Source organism: Saccoglossus kowalevskii, chromosome 19 (genome assembly GCF_978046115.1).
Source record: "Saccoglossus kowalevskii chromosome 19, keSacKowa6.1, whole genome shotgun sequence".
NCBI lineage: Eukaryota > Metazoa > Hemichordata > Enteropneusta > Harrimaniidae > Saccoglossus > Saccoglossus kowalevskii.
Window position 1 is genome coordinate 3263693 of NC_140659.1, and position 18136 is coordinate 3281828.

The following is an 18136-nucleotide window of genomic DNA, read 5'->3' on the forward strand; positions in this document are numbered from 1 at the left end:
AATTGTCTACACTTTCTGTAATACAGGCTTTATACATGTGTGAATTATCTACACTTTCTGTAATACATGCTTTATACATGTGTGAATTGTCTACACTTTCTGTAATACATGCTTTATACATGTATGAATTGTCTACACTTTCTGTAATACAGGCTTTATACCTGTCTGAATTGTCTACACTTTTTGTGATACAGGCTTTATACATGTGTAAATTGTCTACACTTTCTGTGATACAGACTTTATACATGTGTGAATTGTCTACACTTTTTGTGATACAGGCTTTATATATGTGTGAATTGTAGACACTTTCTGTAATACATGCTTTCTTTATGTGTGAATTGTCTACATTTTCTGTGATACATGCTTTATACATGTGTGAATTGTCTACACTTTCTGTGATACAGGCTTTATACATGTGTGAATTGTCAACACTTTCTGTAATACATGCATTATACATGTATGAATTGTCTATACGTTCTGTAATACATGCTTTATACATGGGTGAATTGTCAACACTTTCTGTAATACATGCTTTATACATGTGTGAATTGTCTACACTTTCTATGATACATGCTTTATACATTTGTGAATTGTCAACACTTTCTGTAATACATGCTTTATACATGTATGAATTGTCTTCACTTTCTGTAATACAGGCTTTATACATGTGTGAATTATCTACACTTTCTGTAATACAGGCTTTATACATGTGTGAATTATCTACACTTTCTGTAATACATGCTTTATACATGTGTGAATTGTCTACACTTTCTGTAATACATGCTTTATACATGTCTGAATTGTCTACACTTTTTGTGATACAGGCTTTATACATGTCTGAATTGTCTACACTTTTTTGATACAGGCTTTATACATGTCTGATTTGTCTACACTTTTTGTGATACAGTCTTTATATATGTCTGAATTGTATACACTTTCTGTAATACATGCTTTATTTATGTGTGAATTATCTACATTTTTTGTGATACATGCTTTATACATTTGAGAATTATCTACACTTTCTGTGATACAGGCTTTATACATGTCCGAATTGTATACACTTTCTGTAATACATGCTTTATACATGTGTGAATTATCTACACTTTCTGTAATACATGCTTTATACATATTTGAATTGTCTACACTTTCTGTAATACATGCTTTGTACATGTCTGAATTGTCTACACTTTCTGTGATACATGCTTTATACATGTCTGACGTGTCTACACTTCCTGTAATACATGCTTTATACGTGTCTGAAGTGTCTACACTTTCTGTGATACTTATCTTATACATATCTGAATTATCTACGCTTTCTGTAATACATGCTTTATTTATGTGAGAATTATCTACACTTTCTGTGATACAGGCTTATACATGTCTGAATTGTATACACTTTCTGTAATACATGCTTTATACATGTGTGAATTATCTACACTTTCTGTAATACATGCTTTATATATGTCTGAATTGTCTACACTTTCTGTAATACATGCTTTGTACATGTCTGAATTGTCTACACTTTATGTGATACATGCTTTATACATGTCTGAAGTGTCTACACTTCCTGTAATACATGCTTTATACGTGTCTGAAGTGTCTACACCTTCTGTAATTCATGCTTTATACATGTCTGAATTGTCTACACTTTCTGTAATACATGCTTTATACATGTGTGAATTGTCTACACTTTCTGTAATACATGCTCTATACATGTCTGAAGTGTCTACACATTCTGTAATACATGCTTTATACATGTACGATTTGTCTACACTTTCTGTGATACAGGCTTTATACATGTGTGAATTGTCTACACTTTCTGTAATACATGCTTTATACATGTGTGAATTGTCTACACTTTCTGTAATACATGCTTTATACATGTATGAATTGTCTACACTTTCTGTAATACATGCTTTATACATGTCTGAAATGTCTACACTTTCTGTGATACATGCTTTATACATGTCTGAAGTGTCTACACTTTCTGTGATACATGCTTTATACATGTATTAATTGTCTACACTTTCTGTGATACATGCTTTATACATGTCTGAATTGTCTACACATTCTGTGATACATGCTTTATACATGTATGAATTGTCTACACTTTCTGTAATACATGCTTTATACATGTATGAATTGTCTACACTTTCTGTAATACATGCTTTATACATGTCTGAAGTGTCTACACTTTCTGTGATACATGCTTTATACATGTCTGAAGTGTCTACACTTTCTGTAATACATGCTTTATACATGTATTAATTGTCTACACTTTCTGTGATACAGGCTTTATACATGTCTGAATTGTCTACACTTTCTGTGATACAGGCTTTATAAATGTCTGAAGTGTCTACACTTTCTGTGATACATGCTTTATACATGTGTGAATTGTCTACACTTTCTGTGATACATGCTTTATACATGTCTCAAGTGTCTACACTTTCTGTGATACATGCTTTATACATGTCTGAAGTGTCTACACTTTCTGTAATACATGCTTTATACATGTATTAATTGTCTACACTTTCTGTGATACAGGCTTTATTCATGTCTGAAGTGTCTACACTTTCTGTGATACATGCTTTATACATGTCTGAATTGTCTACACTTTCTGTGATACAGGCTTTATACATGTGTGAATTGTCTACACTTTCTGTGATACATGCTTTATTTATGTGTGAATTGTCAACGTTTTCTGTGATACATGATTTATACATGTCTGAATTGTCTATACTTTCTGTGATACAGGCTTTATACACGTCTGAGTTGTCTACACTGACTGTGAAAACGACTCAATGCATGTTTCCCATACTTGCTGTGCTGTGGGCTCAATATGTATTTGAATTGTCTTGTTTGCTGGGATTCAGACTCCCTACTTATTTGAATTGTCTACACTTGATGTTGTCATGGCATCTTGGCATATTTGAATTTTCTCAGGCTCCAAGGATGATGAACCTTTCACACTTGCTGTGAGACTGACGCCGCATATGCTTTAATGTTTGAATTGACCACACTTACCTTGTATGTTTTAATTGTCTACATTTGCTATGATACTTGTCACATACATATATGAATAGCTCTCATGTGACGTGCTGCTGCCTCCATATAATTTTGAATTTTCCACACTTAGTATAAAACTAGTTGCTTACATGTTTGAATTGCTCACACAATTTAGTCGATTCGTATGTGTAGAAAATCCAGGTAACTGTAACATTTTCTCTTAGGATTTTAAAGCATGGTCATGAAAATATGTCCTCGATTATTAATTTAGCGAAGACATGCTATACACGTTTTTTTACATTGCCAGGAAAAGACTATTTATTTCTATGTCATCAATTTAAGTATGGGTAATAATAGTGTAAGAATATAGGAATGCGAAAACATTTTATTTTGTATGCATGCTTTGAATTTTGTTCTGATGTTATTGGCTGTGCCTTCCGCTGCAATCACAAGGCATAACACGATTATCGTGAATGCTATAATCTCCTCCGTTCTCAGTTGGAGTTAAACATCACACGTAATCCATGCTGAACATTTAATGCCGCAGGTTTTCAACAGCTTCTAACTAGTTTATAGAGTCAGAAAATAACTGTCTAAGCATGTGCTGAACTGCCTTGGTATCACTTTTGTACAGTGAGGCGCAAAAAATAAATACCCACATAATCACCGTACAATGCGAATATTAAATGCAGATATGTTTCTATTACCCGCCGTAACGATAAAGAAGATTCGGATGGCGTTTATTCGTGATATTTGGTCATTTTTACACAGAAAAATACAATAATTTGCGTGTATATTTAGCGTATATAACTTACGCTGCAAGGAATATTTAAAAATGACGTAGTATCGGTCTTCTTAAATTTAATTGATTCGGTTTCATTAGAGATTCGGCTGTTTAAATTCTATAATTAGTCATTAAGATAATTTCTCCACATGGCATGGTGTATGGGGCCAAGGATCATTTCTTATCATGTATATTATCTCCTGTAACCACGGACATAGTCATTATATGCTCTAATGATTCGAATACAAATTTCCAGAAGAAATGCGATTACATTTGCCAGTGGGTTGTATTAGGTTTTAAACACAGACATCACGTATTGAATGCAATGGAGTCTGTACCACACCACACATTGTGTAGAACAACATCATATTAGTTTTCTCTGTATTTCCTCTATCTTTCTGAAAAGAGTGGAATAGGTAATAGTAGATTATGCATTAAATACGTCAAAACATCATGTCTCCAATACCCATTGTCCCTTTCCGTAATAGCCTTATCTAACAATGTACGTCAAAGCAAGACTTTTTTCTAAACAATGGAATGTTATTCGCTATGTAACATCTATAATAATGATATCGCCAGTATATTATCACATGTGGACAATTCAATAAACAACAAGAGACAAGCCAATCGTCGCAGTGATAACACACATCTTATTCTTGAAACAATGCTATATAATAATAGACACACTGAGAGGATTCGTAATATTTTAACCTGTCTTCGACAAAACATTAACGACGACATTTAAACACACATTCAAATGCCTGTGTGTCTGTAATTGTATCATGAATTCTAAACCGACATTTGAATTAATTATCACATATACTAATTATGTGTGGTAGTATTATTTATTTGTGGTTATTAATATATCGTATTTAGACCGACTTGAATATATTAACATAGTGTATTTAGAATTATTTAATAGTATTCTGAATTGTTATTATAATAACTTACTTTTAAATTAGTTACCGAAATATCACATTTATTAATTCCGTGTGGTAGTATTATTCGGATAGTTCTAGTTATTATTAAATTGTATTTAAACCGAAATATTATACCATGTTTTGAATATCAGTGTCAGTTTTATGTGTGTATACAATAATGACGTCAATACCTACAATATTCGTAATATGCACTTTTTAAGCAAGTAGGGAGTATATGGCAAACATATCTGAGGAGTAAGAGAAAGTACCCCGTGATTTGTTAATGGTATGTTAAAACAGTGCACTTAGTAATATCAACAGTCTCATTTTATTACCGCATCGCACACACGGTGACGTACACTTCACTAATTGCAATACGCTGTTAAAAACAAATGGGCACAATATATCGTATGTTACACCCATACACGTTAACTGAATATGCTTCGTAATTTCTTCAAATTATTCTGCAGTAAGACCTATGCTACTATGCTAGCATTAAGTTCACTACATTACGTTGTGGTAAATAAAGCTAAATGCACGTACTGTGCTGGACAATTAGTTAGCATCGATGCGCGTGTTCGTTTGTATGTGATATTATCTATAAGAAGCGTGCTATATTTCAGTAATTACGCTTATCAGATGTTACATTACTATTTCACATACAAGTATATAACCTTGACAGACTTGTGTTGAAAACTAGCACATATTCTTTTGTATTTAAACGGCTTGCCATGCTAATTACTGACTATGAAGTAATATGGCAGTTTGCAATCTACTGAGTCTTGTACAGTGATTCATTTGATAGACAGTAGAATGTATTATATATGCCTTAATTACAAGTAACAAAATACATATTGACCGACTGAATAGAGTAAAACCCAGTGCATTTACGAAATGACTATCGTAGTAGTCAGCGAGACGGCCCAGTCATAGCAACTCAGTACACGTAATCTTAATGAACGTGGTTCAATAATTTCGCATCAGCACATGCGGTTTCCATTGAGGACCAGGAATGTTCATTTCATTAAGACTATTGAGAAATCTTCATGGCACGCTAATTCATTGGATTCAGCATTCATGTACTACATCATAAAATGCCCTGTGATAAGTATTTGTGTAATAGTCATACTAAATCTGAGCTATCGATGTTTGGTTTTAATTATTTAATTTACTTGTTTGGAGATCTATAAGAGTTTCGCCTAATATATTGCGTCATTTTGTTTTGAAACTTTTATTTCATTGTCATAGATAACGTTCCAAGATCAAACATCAATAAATGTGTCGCAATGCATGCGTTATAGTTTAAGTCGTACACAGAAACAGAGAGCAGAATGTGCTCAGTAAGATTTAGACCATGGCACGGTCGCTTCATAGATCCGCCCCTAGCACCGGACAACATTCAATTGTGTCATGTGTGCCGCTACTGTAAACAAATTGGTATTGTTCTGAAACATGTACAGTAATATGTGGTATACAATAAAACACATGTACTGGGTAAAAATATAGATATATTTAGAACGTTTTGTGCATTTCTGTATTCGCCAGTTAGTTAATTCATAATACATTTAAATTTGGAACCGTTACAGCCATTTTAATTATGAGCATTAGAAAAACTTCTTACTGAGTGAATTGTTATGCAAATTAGCAATTATCTCAACTCCTTTTTAGTACACATCCCAGAACTTTAAAAAAAATAGCTCCTAGACGCTTTGACCTTTTGTTTTGATATTTTTACAAATGATTGACAATGTGTTTATCTTCAAAACGCCGTCGGGGCATTGTTTTTGGTTGAACAGTGTTACAACAATCGTATAGACAACTAGCCTGGGTGTCAACTTGAAGTAGTGAATTTTGAGCTGCTGCCCTGCAAAATTGACAACTGGTAGACAGTTTTCAAGACGCCACTTTCTTCATAGTAAACAGATGTACCCATAAACCAATTTTGACAGGAAACAGAAGCATGGTTTAGAAGCTAATTCATTTTTAAAATCATTTTTGACCAAAAAAGCACATTTTTGTGCATATTCCAAACTACTGTGTTCATAAAACATTTTAAAATTTATACAATAAGCTTTCCGAAAATATATAGTTTTGTGGACAAGGGAGGTCATCATGGTTTCCTAATTAACTAATTAAAACACCTGTCAGGTAAACTGCATCTCTACCTTAGGTAAATCACACTCAAACAAGATTACCTTATAGTGTGTCACTAGAAATCATAACTATTTTATTAAATTTCACCCACAATATTGCTTTTCAGATGAAACAATATTGTTTGAGACAAACATACCTTTACTACACAGTCAATGACGATGTTAGCGCATGGAGCTTTGATAAAATTAAAATATATACATATTGTAAAATAAATATTGTAAATAAAGACATCTAGTTAAAAACAACACAAAGGCATATTTGTAATAAATTATGTATTAGAAAACTCGATATGGTACCTGCGAAATATGTGGGCGCCTGTCTCGCGTTTAAACCTAGCACTGTCGTCGTTTTATTTGTGGCGTGGCCATTCATGACGTATGACTTTTCGATGTTTCACTATTCTGCTATTATAATTGATTGCCCAGTCAGACCAGAAGTTTGGAGTTATGTGACATGTCAAATTTGATCACAGATGAGTACGGCTCATGATCATTTCTGGCGACAAAGAAGAGTAGTCACTACGTATTCTTATGTTATATATTATTACATTTATGTCAAATATCCTAAATGCTTGCCCACTATACAGATTTACTCACGACAATGGTGTTTTATTCAGTATACACGATGCGCGACGCGTGTCCGTGTTTGAACTTCATAACATTTTGTTCCAAAATTATCATATTCTATACAAACTTGTACGTGATTAGGGCACTGCGTCTACGAATATAACACATATAATTTCCAGTAATACTTCAGTCGTTTGACATCTTTTGGATTCGCGACTACCCGTAAAACCTATCCGAGACGCAGGCCGCTATACGGGTGTCAATTCGTCCGCAATGACGTCATACTCGATGGAAAAAACGATAAAAGTTATATATACGTAGAAATGTTTTGATCTAGGTATGACGTCGTAGTGTGTTTATATGTAATTCATAAATTCCATGTAAGTACATGATATGTGTGAAAGAATACCGTACTATATTTAATACAGTATATGTATCACTACTTGTAAGATAATTGGTAATGTTTTGCACAAAATGTGAAGTATAAAATAAAGCTATATACTCAGTATAGTAATGATGAATTTACAATGTATGTTGTCTGCCCGGTATCTGCCGTCATGTCGGCTCGTTCTTATGATTTGTACAACTCACGTTGGATTTTACCAACAAAAATAGACAACATAAAATCGCTCATTGACAAGATGTTGTGTTACTACAATTGCTAAACCGTTTGCTTGCAAGACAATGGACGTATGGATTTTGTAGACAAAAAGACCTGTAGCACAGAGTTCGTGATGGCATTAGCTAACAGAACTGTGCAATGATTTTGAAATATTCGCTCGATTCGCTAGAAGACCTCGTAAATAAAAGCATCTAGTTGGAATGCGAAACTCGGTGGCGGGGTATTTTTATGAATTATGTTAAATAGTATCATTATATATCTGTCATCGTAACGCCATAAGTTACAATGTGCCGTAATTTTGCGGTATTTTACGGGGTATTTTCCTCCTAGCATATGAGAAAATGCGAATTCAAATGATTGCGCGCGTAAGCGTTTGACTGGACTCCATACCAAGAGGTTCGCTGATCTTGTTCGAAACTTTTTGGATTTCGGCATTCCCATGATATGTCATTGGAAGGAAACAATGTATAATAATAAGGTTATTACAAGGATACCTCAAAGTATGCATTCAGACAGTATGCCGTCGCATCGACCTCGGCCGATAATAATAATGATCTACTAATTTAAAACCTGGTGTTTTGCGACAGCGACATTCGATCTTAAAACATTTCGCAAACATGTTGTCATATATTCGATATCAATCGATCTATTTCTACTAGAACCTTGTCTACGGTTGGAGAAACGTGTCTACAAATATAATAAATATACAATTCTTTAAATTCTCATCGATGATCTCACACGCGTTCCGACTACCAGGACGTTATATACAATTACCACACACACACATTGTGCGTATCTCCGTATTGCATTTAAAACATCACACACTGCCGACATTTTTATTTTCAGAATTATTATTCAGTTACTCAAATTATTCGGTGGATATATTAAAACAATCAAATTGAGTCGAATATCACAAACGAGCAGAATAAGGCGTTCGCACGAAATGTTTCGTGATAATAGGTGCGTACAATGATGTATTTCCAAACGGTGTTGTTTCAGCTATTACGCCACTCTCGGCACTTTGCCGTTTCATTTTTATTTCAGACTAGAAAATGCAAATGATGAATATGTAATATGCGTAAACATACAGAGTAGCGTCAATCCTCGGCTACGACTCAAATTGATAAAAATCTCTGTTCGTAATCACTGGTGTTTGCTTACGTCAACCTGAACGCAACTATTGTAGCATTATTGTATATATATATATATACCTGAGATAACAAAACATACCCTCGATCGTGCTAAGATCAATGGAATTCAATTGAAACGCCTACAGTGTTACACGTCCCAAGGGAGAAGACAGATCGGTGATAATGCGTTGTTGTCTTCTTTTTTGTCTCGTTTTCCAATTCTGTCCGATTCACTTTATCATTAAAACAATTCAGGGCCATAAGTCCTGCAAAGTCTAATTCGATTATGTAGAACGTTTCACTTGAAACCGAAATGAATATTTTAACTGTTTCCTGTAGCGTGGGCAGGATGTATTTCAATACATCACAAATTACAACCCTTAGGGGATGGCCAATGTTTACATCTAGATTATGTATCCTTACAAATCTGCTGGTAAATTCAATAAGTTTTATTAGGCTTATAATTCGAAAAAAAAAAACATTATATGAGAAGGTTATGAGTGGAAAATATAGAAATGACTCTCGGATAACGTTGAACTCGAAAATAAAACAAAACACATTAGCATGTCAGCGCGTGTTGCATGTATAAGTTTGTGACGTTTTCGATATAGTTTAAGATTGTCAAGACATCGGCGCTAGTCTAAGCTTACTGGATGTCTACAGAATCGTACAAATGAGAAAATTATGCGGTTAATAGCAAATGAACAATTTGCACCTGTTGATTTTTGTCGACACGAGTTTTCTACGCCTATGCGGAACGACTAAACAAGTAGTTACAGATACAGTGATGAAAGTCGAATAGAATATATGATTGGGTTGTTCTGTCAAGTGAAACAAAATGGCCATAACTGGGCGTGAAGTTCAACACACTAATTGGCGGTATGACATAGTGGTATTCTCAAAATCAAGACTTGTAACAGTACACACAACAAATACTTAACAAATTCCTCCACGTAGACCGAAAACACATTCAATCATAACCCACATTTTAAACAGTGGGTAGCCTGCCGCTTCCCATTAGCTCGACGATTGTTTGTGCTGACATTTACACGTCCCTTGACACCGTTTCTGCATTGATTTACGTAATGTGCGACTTAACGCAGGCCCCAGAGACGACTGTTTCTAATACATAATACCATGATGACATTGTGACAATTCCTGTGCTGACTAATCAGGTGCAATTATCTTTAGCATTTTAGTACGAACATGTTTGAATTGTTATGAATCAATTAAAAACCAACACTATAATAGACAAGTTAATGCAATTTCATCTTCTCAGTATTCTTATTATTATGAATATTGAAAGTACCTTACGAAACCGTGCTGTCGAGTTTCAATATTCATTTAGTTGTGTATTAATTCCTCTATTACTGTATTTATCCGCACTACATATACTTTGATTGAACACTCTTGTTTTAGAATTAGACTATTAGTCATTATTCGGTTATGGCGAAACCGAATAATGACTAATAGTCTAGGTTTATAAGATACTCCATACTTTGGTTTATATACATGCTGTTGATATTTATTAAATGGAAGTGACACGTGTTATGAAAGTATTATATGACAGTAGCTACCAAGTGTATATAACTCAGCAATGTAGTTGTGCGTTTCAATGGAAATATTAAATCAAACTGAATAATATATGTTGCATTTCGAAATCACCGGATGGAAATGAAGTCTAGATATGACAAACTCGTCTACATTTTATACCTGATCAAGTTTACAGGAAAACTGAATGACCAATACTACCATTACGATCGCCCACACACTCAAAACGAAACTCTGCTATCTGCACATACATACACACACTCACATCTACACATACTTATTATTATTTGCAGAAACATGCACTATTTTCTTACATAGTTTTAGCTCGGCACCAATGTGCGTACTTTCACTCGATTGCTCACAGATACATATGATGAACAAGTAAATATTTATATTCGGTATGATTATTATCATTTGAAAATGTTAATGCGTGGGTGTTTAAATGTGAGTAAGTATTTACGAGCTACTTTTTCAGTTCCATGAATACATTGACAATGAGTTTGCGTTCTATTAACACATGACTTGATTTCAACACGTATTACTGTACATCGTTTTCACATATTAGAAAACATACTTAATATTAAACATTTCATTTGACATCACCAGTAAATGCATTTAAACAATCTATTTAAATTATAAATTCCGCTGAAAGAAAAGTATCAGCAGAGGGCCAGTCACGGTAATAATAAAACTGACAAATAGCGTCATAACAATCTATTAACGCTTCCTTATATTCTCATTAGCGTGTATCTAAATAAATTATTCTTCAACCCTTCAGGTACCACATTGGGCGTTTAGTGGTCACCTACTTCGTTCCATTGGTTGCCATGGCAGTTTCGTATACAATTGTGGGGATCAAACTCTGGGTAAGCCAGACCCCAGGTGAGTGTTCACACCGACATCGAGAACAGTTGCGAGCCAAGAGAAAGGTAAGAAGGAAGGTACGTGTAGTTTTAACCGCAATTCCACAGCACAATACGGAGTGGCGTTTGCCAAAAGAAAGAGACAAATGCGCCATATTTAATACATTTTATTTTAACATAATTGTCAAATTTGTTCTATACTGTTTTCCTTGAAAACATGCATACATACGTCATTTCAATCTACGCAAAATCCATTCAACAGATGTACGATGACCCACTCTGAATTGAGTTATGGGATTATGGTGTGCATGTTTGCACACCCTGTGTACACGGCTTTGGCATCCCGCATGGGTGCATGGAAATTCATATATCTCACATAAACAATGCATTTATAATGTCGCATGTTGTTGGTGCATGCACAAAGCAAGGCCACTAACTGACTGTAATTAGTGGACTTGTTTTACTTCTGTCGGCATGATAGTAAAATCCTGCATTGATTTCGTAAAAGTGGCGACTGCTTTCTGATTGATTGTTTATAGATTTTTACACTGACACGCGGTTTTATCATCTTTAATCAAAGATATCAACTCATATGATAATCGCGTGTAACAAAAAATAATAATTCATTATATGACGTCATATAACCGTGATTGGAATTGGCTTGATAAACTCGTAAAAAATAAAGTGAAATGATATATTTTCGAGTTTGCAGTTGCGAATGTAAAATATTAAAATATATGGGTTATTGACTGGTTATTGGATGACAGAAACTGACATCACTCGAAGTGAGTCGCTATAAATATGTATTGTTTACGCAAAAGACGATGTAAATATTCATGATATTACGTCATATGATATCACTGCTGGTCTTAATTAAACTAATCAAGATATAATCGTGACAACGCATCTTATCACAAAGTTACACATATTATCGTCGAAATGATAACAAAATAAAGATGTAAGTGCTAGCCATCTTTACACTATACTCCAATCCGCTCTGCACACATTTTATGACTGCCCACGTATTACTGAGTATTGTGTAGTGTGAAATTAACATAATCAACCGTATATATTAAGTATATATACAAATCTTTGTGAAAACACAAAACAACTGAGTGGCAACAATTGAAATGACAATTCAAAGGCATGTTGACTAGACTAGACTAGACTAGACTAGACTAGACTAGACTAGACTAGACTAGACTAGACTAGACTAGACTAGACTAGACTACACTACACTACACTACACTACACTACACTACACTACACTACAATACACTACATAATAAAGTGAAAACAGCTGTTTTTGAAAAGTTGGTACCAGCCACAAATCATTCATTATTAAAGAAATCCTGTATTCTTTCACCCATCTATCCACCCATCGTCTGTCCGTCCATCCATCCATCCTTCCAACTAACTACCCATTCAATTATTCATTTATTTATCCGCCCATCAATCTGACCGTTCACCCTCCCATTAGTCCAATCATCCACACGTCAAACACTCCACCCATCCATACGTCAATTGATTGATTGATTGATTGATTGATTGATTGATTCATTCATTCATTCAGTCAGTCAGTCATGTATTTCTTAAAACAAATCGTCTATGTCAGGTAGCAAGAGCCACATTTCGGCGTACACCGTAGCAATGAATACTAAAATTGTTTAATATGTGGTAGTTAGTTGGTAGAAGTTGGATCCGATAGGTGTCAGATATGCATCTTTGTGCATTTGTTAAATGATGTAACATTTTAACATATTTCCTTTATTTATTCTACTCATATCTGCACTTCATTGCACAACCTAGACTCAGTGTGGCGGCAATAACTAGTCAATGCATATATGTGGTCAATTTGAATTTTCTGAGTCATAGCAGTCAAAGTTATTGTTTTTGGCCAAACACAGGCTAAATTACTAATTGCTAATCTGCACCGTATTCAGTTCAATTTTATAAGTGCATATTTGCAGCAGCAATTTTGATTTTTTTGGATTTTTATTTTCCATATAATACAAAATTAGAATTTTACTTATCGACACAAATAACACTTAAACCACCGTTATACAGATCAGAATATATTATTGTTGCTCGAGTTGTATATTAACACTGCGATAAGGACTTTCCATTTTCGAATTTGAGAAATCCTTTTGTTTTAGAAGGAAAATATAAAAGTAAAATCATGTTTAATAATGTTATTGTTCATAAATAAGTTGTTGAACACACTACTTAGTTTTTAGTTTAATTCAGCTTATTTCAGTCACAATTCAAGACAAATAAAAGGCAAAAACATAAATAATATATAAAATTATTCTTTTCTGTAATATTCTTGTATACTCGGTAATTATGAAAATAATTTATGGGTGCATGGGGAATACATTTCGTTATGAATTATTCTTAATATAAATTTCTGAATTGTCTTGTCAAAATAAGCTTTTTATTAGTTTTTTTCCCTCAATTTCACAAAGTCGGAAACGGAATTTCTTAGTGCTAATATTTTGGAAATTCTCACATGCCATCACAGAATGGAATTCTAAATACCATTGATGCCATTTGTCAGCAACTTCTGAACAAATGTATATAGCTACATATTGGCAGTCACTGTTATCTACAATAGTGCCAGTATTACAGAAATACATATAGAGATCATATTATAACAATTTTCAAAGCTGTCAGTGATATATGATGTCACTGGTGTGCAACATCTTTGTTCATTGACACCATTGCAGTTATTATGTATGAATCAATCATTAAGTAGATATACGTACAATTGCAAGAAAGTACAAGAGAATCATATCACAACTGACTGTGTAATGCTCGCATAGACTGTGAAAGTGTTCGGAAAAACATGAGCTAGTATAACCATTCCACAAATTATGTACCCAAGTGAATTTTATAGTTATGTTGGAAAGAATGAACAATCCTACAATACTGTTGTTTAAAGATTACTAATAACATAAAGATACCGCATTTTGTTCATGAAATATTTTCTATATTTTTATATATATTGTTTGTCTTATTATATGCTGTTACTTCCATTTCCAGGACTTTGGTACAACACACGTTGTATATTTGTATGTAAATTTATTTAAACAATATTTTGTATTTTATAAGTAGTGTCGGTATTTTTTAAATAAATGAATGAGATCATCATCGTTCGGATTGCCAGAATGTCATTTGTTCTTTACAGCGACCATTTTGACCATTTTGCAAAATGATTAGATTGTCCTAAATATGCGTAAATGTGTATTCAAGTTTGATGACGTCATATAACAATATGTACTAGGTTACATGATAGCACCCAATGGACTTGTTATCTCAAATCTAACAACCATCATACAATCGCATTAGTGCTGCCTTTCTGTGTGTCACGAATGAGTCATGATAAAACTGTTACGTATTTTGACTTTGAACGTGTTGAGATTGGGTAGTCACACATCAGCATCACTTTGAATAGAATATTCTGTCTATATCTCACATACACATCTATCTAGTAATAGTCAATTCAATTTGCCACTGCATTTTCAAAATGCATACTTCGGGAGAAACGTCACAACGCTTCCTTACCGAAATATACATAAAATACAATGAGATTGGAATTTTCGTCTCTTTAAAAACGAAATGATTTGGTTTGAGATAGACAATGCAGAAAATGTGTAAATAAGATGTGATTAACGGCGTTGCTAATTATTTTAACTATAGTGACGTCATATTCACGTCAGTTCCCAGCTTCGATTTTCATCACGTTCATCAATGTGAACGTAGTTTTTGTCATCTTGTATATTTTTTCGAAACATGCAGTAGGTATGTAGACACGTAATTAGTCAGCGTCTGTTTAAACTCTAAAAATACATCAAAGTGGAGTATGGCACAGAATGTATGTCAAGCAAAACATGTTAGTAACCTGTCTTGATTTATTTTAAACATTGACATTTGTATCACAATAATCGAACCTAGAAATGTTACTTTCCGAGAAGAAATGGTTGTTTATTTTTGATTAACGCATACATAATACCTGAGCAGAATATGATTAAAAATCTTAACTAGTAATTTATTTGGTCTGAACCAATGTGCTAGTAAAACATAACGTGACGTAACTTATGACGAAGTAATTCTTATATTTTTCTAAGATATATTATTCATGTCATTGTCTGTGTACTTGTCACCCCATTTTGATACACTGTGTAACAGATTCCAATAATTATGAAGCAACGGTTGTTTGTGAAAATTATTAGACGAATTTTAGTTATGGGTTATAAACCCTATAAAACTAAAGGTCATACACGCACCGTGTTAATGGCCTGTTCAAGGTATTTGCATAATTGTCTTGTCGCGTTACATCCAATAATCGTCTCTTCGCCCGTCTATAAATTAATACTATATTTATGACTATTTTGTAATAAAATTTCATTAGCGTCCAGCTCGCGATATAAGTGCTAAACAACCACGTAGCAGACAACAGTATTTTTCTAAAACACGGTGAAACGAATATTCAGTTCTACAATAATTAACATAATAAAGTATTAACGTCTTATCTCTGAAGTTTTTATTCGCTAATAAGCATGGATAAAACGGAACATGTAGTTATATACGATGCAGTGTTCGTAAATAATGAGATTAAATAAACCTAATATGTTTTAACACACCATGTTTAGTGAGTTAAAAGCTCCACAGCTGCATACATAGTTAGCATTTGAGAGTAACACACATACACGTGGAAATTAATTAATTAATTAATTATTTAATAAACTAATTTATTTATTTATTTATTTATTTATTTATTTATTTATTTATTTATTTATTTATTTATTTATTTAGTAAGTTAGTTAGTTAGTTAGTTAGTTAGTTAGTTAGTTAGTTATTTAGTTAGTTATTCAGTTCTTTAGTTATACGGTCGGTCTATCATTCAATCTGACAGTCAAAAAGTCAGCTGGTTCGTTGGTTGTTCCGTCAGTTAATCAATCAATCAGCCAAAAGTTAGTTAGTTACTTATTGTACTTGAGACCAATTCGAGGAATGTTATCATGCAGGTTCAAGACAACAATATTTTGCATACCATTTTCCTCAAATTATGTGGTTTACAATCTCCATATGAATACAAGTGTGTGGTTTACAATCTCCATATGAATACAAGTGTGTGGTTTACAATCTCCATATGAATACAAGTGTGTGGTTTACAATCTCCATATGAATACAAGTGTGTGGTTTACAATCTCCATATGAATGCAAGTGTGTGGTTACAGTTTTCATGCGAATACAAGTGTGTGGATTACAATATCCATATGAATATGAATGATCGGTTTACAATCTCCATATGAATACAAGTGTGTGGTTTACAATCTCCATATGAATGGAAGTGTGTGGTTCACAATCTCCATATGCATACAAGTATTTGGGTCACAATCTCCATATGAATACAAGTGTGTGGTTTACAATCTCCATAATAATACAAGTGTGTGGTTTACAATCTCCATATGGATGGAAGTGTGTGGTTCACAATTTCCATATGCATACAAGTGTGTGGTTTATAATCTCCATATGAATACAAGTGTGTGGTTTACAATCTACATATGAATACAAGTGTGTGGTTTACAATCTCCATATGAATACAAGTGTGTGGTTTACAATCTCCATATGAATACAAGTGTGTGGTTTACAATCTCCATATGAATGCAAGTGTGTGGTTACAGTTTTCATGCGAATACAAGTGTGTGGATTACAATATCCATATGAATATGAATGATCGGTTTACAATCTCCATATGAATACAGGTGTGTGGTTTACAATCTCCATATGAATGGAAGTGTGTGGTTCACAATCTCCATATGCATACAAGTATTTGGGTCACAATCTCCATATGAATACAAGTGTGTGGTTTACAATCTCCATATGAATACAAGTGTGTAGTTTACAATCTCCATATGGATGGAAGTGTGTGGTTCACAATCTCCATATGCATACAAGTGTGTGGTTTATAATCTCCATATGAATACAAGTGTGTGGTTTACAATCTACATATGAATACAAGTGTGTGGTTTACAATCTCCATATGAATACAAGTGCGCGGTTCACAGTTTCCATGCAAATACATGTCTGTTATTTACAATGACTATATGGATATGAGTGTACGTTTCACTGTCCCATGCGAAAAGAATTATGTAGTTTACAATCACAATATAAGTGTGGTTATTATACTAAATGCAAGTACAATCTTTATATGAATACAGTATGTATGTACAGTATGGTGTATCATATTCATAAGGGTGCAAATGTGGCGTTTACAATCGCCATATAAATACAAGTGTGTGGTTAAAATGCTACACACAAGGGTTTTTGTGTATAATCTCCATACCAGTATACTTGTTTATCATATTCATTGAATACACGTCTTTGAGTTGCGGTTACGATCTCCAGAATACAAGTATGCTTACAATCTTGGTTACAATAAAAATGCGTCTGTTTACATGAATATATGTGCGTCGTTTTCAGTGGCGTTCGCAATCTCCCAATTTATTGGTTTATATTTTTTATATGTATAAAATC

General features: G+C 33.6%; 1 protein-coding gene across 1 annotated transcript in view; it reads left to right on the forward strand.

Moving 5' to 3' along the window:
- LOC144352221 (substance-P receptor-like) overlaps positions 1-18136 on the forward strand; it is a 39654-nt gene that overhangs the window by 10568 nt on the left and 10950 nt on the right. Inside the window, exon 2 of the mRNA XM_078009384.1 lies at positions 11512-11662. Within this exon, the coding sequence (XP_077865510.1) occupies positions 11512-11662 (151 nt within the window). The remainder of the gene's footprint in view (positions 1-11511; positions 11663-18136) is intronic.